Source organism: Tamandua tetradactyla, chromosome 14 (genome assembly GCF_023851605.1).
Source record: "Tamandua tetradactyla isolate mTamTet1 chromosome 14, mTamTet1.pri, whole genome shotgun sequence".
NCBI lineage: Eukaryota > Metazoa > Chordata > Mammalia > Pilosa > Myrmecophagidae > Tamandua > Tamandua tetradactyla.
The window spans coordinates 37128253-37135243 of NC_135340.1; the positions used below are offsets into that span (position 1 = coordinate 37128253).

Consider the following 6991-nt stretch of genomic DNA (forward strand, 5'->3'; position numbering starts at 1 on the left):
GAGCCTAAAGATATGACTGAATTTTTGCAGTCTCATGATAAAACTTTCACAGATGAGAGATTGCTTTTTATAGATGAAAAAGAAAGTGGTTTCTTGAAATGGAAACTATTCCTGGTGAAGATGCTGTGAACATTGCTGAAATGAGAACAAAGGATTTAAAATGTTAATGAAATTTAGTTGTTAAAACAGCAGCAGAATTTGAGAGAATTGATTACAACTTTGTAAAAAGTTCTACCGTGGGTAAAATGCTATCAAACAGCACATAATGTGAGAGAGAAATTAGGCGAATTTCACTGTTGTCTTATTTTCTGAAATAGCCACAGCCACCTCAACCTTCAGCAACAACCATCCTGATCAACCAGCAGCCATCAAATCAAGGCAAGACCGTGCACTAGTAAAAGGTTATGAGCCTCCACTAGCAAAAAGTTTATCTCTGAAAGCTCGGATGATGGTTAGCATTTTTAAGCAGCAAAATATTTTTAATTAAGGGATGAGCATTGTTTTTTAAGACATGATGCTACTGCACACTTAATAAACTACAGTGTAGCATAAACATAACTTTTATATGCACTGGGAAACAAAAAATTCACATGACCTAATTTATTGTGATAGCCACTTCATTGTGTTAGTCCAGAAGAGAAGCCAGAAGTATGGATTCTGATGTATGCCATTTATCACATGATAAATGTTTGGAACACATATCATGAGAAATAAGAGAGCTATGCTCTATAGTTGAGAAAACTAAAGTAAACAGTTGGGTACTGTAGTTTCTGGATAATAATAATACCATGAAATGATCAAAGATCTAAACCCAAGTTCAAAGAATATTCATTAATGAATTAATTTATAAACATTTGGTCACAATTTCAAAAGTAGTGAAACAAGCCACAGAAATGTAAATATGGCTATACCCCTGCTCCAGATTAACTGGGTAAAGGTCCTGAGTCAAGTAGAAATAAGACAAGGAAAAGGGAGAGCATTAGTCATCCATCAAACACAGGAAATATACTGTCTCTGCAGCTCTTCTTGTTTCTTCTCCTACCATTAGTCAAACTCCCCTCATACATCACTATCAACGTCTGTTTACTCTTCTCCTACTGTTCTCTGCTCTTCCTTCCTCCAGGTTTTAAGTCCTTTTCTTGCAATTCTTTTTTTGAAAATTTCTGTACAAAATATGTGTTTAAATTAATCACACATAAGTTTAAATAGGAGGGTTGAATATTTTATAGTGTCATCTAAGATTGAATACATTGCTTTTTTCCATACAAGGCATTTATTTGAAATGCCAGCAATATGTAGAACATAATCAGTGTTACATGTGACTCAGCAACAATAGAAAAATAGAAACAGTGAAAACCTTTGTACAACTGTAATGGTACACAAACAGAAATGTACCATTTTACAATGCTTCACACAGAGGAACTCAAGTTTGGAGGTACCCTAATAAAAATACTATATATTTCTTTGAAAAACTCTATGGACAATTGAAGATAAACAAGTTTTATAAAGTACTTTTCATGCAGGTACATTGTCATGGTTAGGGACAGGTGTCAACTTGGCCAAGTTGTGGTACCTGTTCATCTGATTGGGCAAGCGCTGGCGCGTCTGTTGCAATGAGGACATTTCATAGGATTAGGTCATGATCACGTCAGCTACATCCACAGCTGATTCCATTTGTAATCAGCCAAAGGGGAGTGTCTTCTGCAATTAGTGATGCTAAATCCAATCATGGGAGGCCTTTTAAGGAGGACTCAGAGAAGACAGGTTGCATTCCTGCTTTGGCTGGTGAGCCTCTCCTGTGGAGTTCATCCAGGCCATCCATTGGAGTCATCGGCTTCGCAGCCTGCCCTGTGGATTTTGGACTCTGCATTCCTACGGTCACGTGAGACACTTTCATAAATTTTATATTTGCAAGTGTTCCCTGTTGGTTCTGTTTCTCTAGAGAACCCTAACTAATACATACATGTAGGTAGAAAACACTCGCATAGTACATTATATCAGTTTAAGAAAAATTTTTGCACTTTTAGCATTGAAGGCACTTGATTTTAGACCAGTAACAGCACAACCACAAGAAATGTAGTGTTGTAGAAGATACCACCTCTCTTTAGTACAGATGTGATACATAAACAGCAAGTAGAGTTCAGGAATATTTATCTTCCATTTAAAGATTCCATCCAAGAGCAGGATGCCCAGTCATGTGCAGGTGTACACAATAAAGCTTCTAGAACTTTTCTGATCTCTTAAACAAAATCCACGTAAGCTCACAAACACAAAAGCTTACTTTCAAGACAAATGCTTGTAAGTATTCTTTCTATAGAAACAGCCACAGTATTTATAATATTCAAGAAATGGAAAGTTGATACACAGTCTTAGGATTTTCTAGAGAAAAAAATCAAGAATTGCCAATATATAGGACAAAAAGACAACTTAACATTTCATAAAACATTGTTTGTTAATGGAAAATAGTAAAATACCTTTTAACAGCACACACAGTAACTTTTAGTTATGATTAGCTGAAATAATGTTTGAAATTAAATTACTTAGCAGACAGTGTAAACAACTGCAGAGCAAGGAATAGCACCTGTTGCTGCTATTTTAATAACTTAAGAAATTTGGAAGTTAACCAAATAATTTAAACAGTGAAATAAATGAAATTTAAATTTTATTTAATTTTGGTCCTAAGATAACTTTGTGCTAAAATAAAAATTTGGCACTTTAAATTTGGTCCTAAGATAAAAACATTAATACTTTACAACTGCAAAACAAGTGTCCTACAAGTGTTTCATGAAATGATTTTTTCCCTAAAAAGCAAAAAAAAAATTATGAAAATGCATCTTTTGCCTTGTATAGTTACTGAGAAATGCTTCTCCTTCCCCTCTAAAGTACACATGGAATGTCAGGTCTGAGTTTCATTCTGCTACTGCATTCGTGGTTTTCCCCTTTACATTCTGCATCACCATCTTAATTCAAGTGCATATGTAGTTTGTCCATTGCTAGAACTTCAACATAGAATCAAAGGAAAGCCAATAAAGGATGAAAATTGTAATTTAAAAAAAAAGATTTTTTAGGAAGCTCAAATAAAAACACAAACACAGCTGAAGCACTTAGAAATAAAAGACTTTTTGAATATGTTCTCATATGAAAGATGTTTGGAAAGTCTTTCCCATGTCAATATATATAACTATGGTCACTCACATTCACTCTGAAACTATACAGGTCCAGGAGCCTTTACAAGCTACCATATAAATTAGTTACATGCACTTTTTTTTTTGCATGGACAGGCTCCAGCAATCAAACCACGTCTTCAGCATGGCAGGCAATAACTCCGCCAGCTGAGTCACTGTGGCCTGCCTCATGCATTTTTAAACAAATAGATTCCTTTTAGGTGTCAACATCCCTGTTTTCTCACGAAATGGTAATTTCTCTTACAGTCTTTTCCTACTTTACCCTGTGGATATGGACTCAAGGATAATCTGACATTAAAAAAACCCCGAACAGTAGATAGTCTCAAAAATGGAAAACGTCAGTATATCTATGCACACGGCAAACTGCTTGCTGACTGATTAGCTGCTGCTAGTGCATCTGTTGACATGGATGATGCTGTTGCTATTGGTGATGTTGCATGCTGAGCTCCAGTCTCTGTAAATGAACCCTGATCACTGCAAGGTGGCTATGCATTGCCTTCAAGACCCCCTTTTTAAAGATTCGATAACTGGATGGGCCATGATAGCAGGCAGAGTTCCTGGTGCCTTCCCATGCAAAAAAAAAAGAAAAAAGCATAGGACTCTGCTCTTTTTTAGGAGGTTTGACTCTTATAATAGGTGATGGTATCTTCTGAAGCTCAATCGCAGTCTGTTTCTCTTCAGAAACAAGTCATTAATTCATGATGTTCCTTAATGTGAAATTACATGCTAACATGGATTATTTTGATATAGTTTTAAATTTCTGTCCTGAATCAGACTATACTATCCTGATATTGCAAATAAGAATGAAAGATAATTCAAGTGAGGGAAAAAAAGTTCTCATCTCTGACCTGTTTTTTTTTAAATGTTAGAATACAGCTATTGATCCCACACATTATTTTGCCAGAAAATTCATTGAATATTCTTCATGTTCCCAAAACCTTATAAAAATGAGTGGCCACTGTTCATATTTTCTTTAATTTGTACATTTGCTTTTAATAATTTTGTAGCTTGCCTGTCTAAACTATGTGTGTAAAAGGAAACGGCTTTTATTCATGGGATTGTGGACCAATGTGATTTGCAGAAGGTAAAAATGTGTTTTTGTGGTGTGTGTTAAGGTAGGTGTTAGTGGATTTAAAATATCTTGTGGAGTATGGTTCATATAGGGTAAGCTGAATAGTTATGTGCCTTTGCTTCTTGAACCCATTTAGTAAATCTTTTTTAATGCTGTTAACACAAATCTGAAGTCTAAGATTTTTCTCAAAAAAATCATGTGTAAAATAAAATTTAGGCCACAGGAATTGGCATCTTAATAGGTATAGCACTTTGATGAGCACCAAATGAGCAAAATACCAGAATTTCTACTGAGGCATTGGACAAACAGGCCATTCAGACAATCACCACTTTTGTGCCCACTGTGTGTTGAGAGAACTACCTTTTAAGTTTCTTAAAGATGCTGTGGTTCCTTTTCTTGCATTTTTGTTTTAGCTGTGTGATTTTTATGAGTAATTTTAAGTTCAAAATCCCCTGTGCCTCCTAAAGAAAAAACACAGAAGCATGAAAAGTAAATGTGGTGGTTTGAATTTTTCATGTAACAGCTTTTCTCACAGCCTCACTTTTCATGGGCACAAACCCCTAGACCTAAACTATCCTGACAATTTGATAAATAGATTTTAGCATTTTTAGTGAGAGTTCTGGATATTTAAGTCTTTCTGCAGAACTCTCTGTAAATAAACTTTAGCTAATTTTTATTTGAGTACAGTACTTCAAAATTAATTAATTTTAATACAGGTTTTCTGACATCTGGCACCATATTTACAGCAGATTGAAAAGGTATAGAATCTATACATTTAATCTATTTACATGAACAACTACAGGGAATTGAGTGCAGCTGCCAAAAAGTTTTTAGAATGTTAATGTGATAAACTTGTGCAAGCTAATATTAAACAACCTAGTTTGAAAATTGGAAACTTTTGAAATTTGACAAAAAATATTTAAACCAACAAAAGTCATTCTTTTGCAATTATTGATTAAAAAATCTTCCAATGCAGGTCATAAGGCAATGAACATGAAACCTAAAATAACATAGAGCATGAAGCTATATTGGCTTGAAGTCAAAATCAAAAGTTAATTTACTTTTCTTTATGATAGAGTTTTCTAACCTACAAAATGAGTAATCTATCAACATAAAATACTGTTTTTGTCTTTTTTTTTCGCATGGGCAGGTACCAGAAAATGAACTGGGTCTCCGGCATGACAGGTGAGAACTCTGCCTGCTGAGACACTGTGGTCTGCCACCAATATTATTTTGTGACTGAAATAATTTTGTCTGGAGTTCTAAAATTGTGAGGGATTCCATGATATTTGAAAATCAAAACCACAAAAATAAAATGTTCTCTAAGAATTTAAACTCCTAAGTACATTAAAATATTCCAGAAATGGACAATTAAATGATCTAAACATATAAATCATGATTCACTTCCTATGAAATTATAAAAGATTGGTGACTTCCCCAAAGTACAACTATTACCACACTTATTTCAGTAACATGGTCTAAATTTCAAGGACGTTGACTGCGTCTGGGGTAAACTCCTATTTTTGTATAGTTATTTAAGAAATTGTCCTACTTGAAGTGGTTCGGACATGCAACAAGTAACAAAATTACTTAGGAGATGTTCTTCAAGCTCATGAATTGAGTACTCAGTCCCTTCATTGCCATCTTCATGTCCTTTTTCCTTAATGTATAAATGGTAGGATTCAGAACAGGTGTGATCATAAAGTCCAAAATAACAAGAAACTTATCTACTGGCACTGTAGGAAATGGCCACACATAGACAAAGAGGCAGGGTCCAAGGAACAAAACCACTACAGTGATGTGAGCTGACAGAGTAGAGAAGGCCTTAGACAAACTTGCTGAAGAGCGTTTCCATACACTGAGCAAGATTAAGACGTAGGAGATAATCAATAAGAAGAAGGTGCCCATGGAAATGAACCCACTATTTGCAGTGACCATGAACTCCAGGGTGCAGTTGTCTGTGCAGGCAAGTTTGATAAACCATGGAAAATCACAGTAAAAGCTGTCTATCTCATTGGGGCCACAAAAAGGCAAATGAACAACAAAAGCTAATTGTGCCATGGAGTGAATGAGACCAATAAGCCAAGCACCAGACAGAAGCAAAATGCACATCTGTGGGTTCATGATGATCAGATAGTGGAGGGGCTTACAGATGGCCACATAACGGACCAAAGCCATGGCTATGAGCAGTACCATCTCAGATCCACCCAGGACATGAAGGACAAATATCTGCAGGACACACCCCTGGAATGATATGGTTCTGTGCCCAGAGTACAAGTTATAAATCATCTTCAGAACTGCTAAAGTAGAAAAACACAAATCAATAAATGAGAGATTAGCTAAGAAGAAGTACATGGGGGTAAGTAAACAAGGATCTAAAGTCATTGTAAACCCAACAAGAAGGTTTCCTAGGACAATTGATACATATAATATAGTAGATAAGGCAAGGAGTAAATGCTGCATTGGTCTATAGGAAGAAAGTCCCAAGAACTCAAATTTGGAGATCTCAGAATAATTTTCTTCTTTCATTGGATTTGTGTTATCTGTGGAAGGAACAAAGAAAAGTAATTTTAAAGGAATGTACCACAGATCTGAAGTAAAAAAAAAACATTTCCAAAATGGAACCAGTAGTATGATTTGGTGTGTGTGTGTATATATATATATAAAAACACCATAAAGAGAATGTCCAAATTTTTTAAGAATTATTAATCTAGTAAAACATGATAAAAGGTAA

At 35.1% G+C, this 6991-nt stretch overlaps 1 protein-coding gene across 1 annotated transcript; it reads right to left on the minus strand.

The window, feature by feature from the left end:
• Positions 1–5847: 5847 nt before the first annotated feature.
• Positions 5848–6786, minus strand: LOC143654940 (olfactory receptor 4F6-like). The gene has a single exon (XM_077126555.1). The coding sequence runs from the start codon at positions 6784–6786 to the stop codon at positions 5848–5850; it is 939 nt and encodes a 312-aa protein (XP_076982670.1).
• Between the last annotated feature and the right edge of the window lie 205 nt (positions 6787–6991).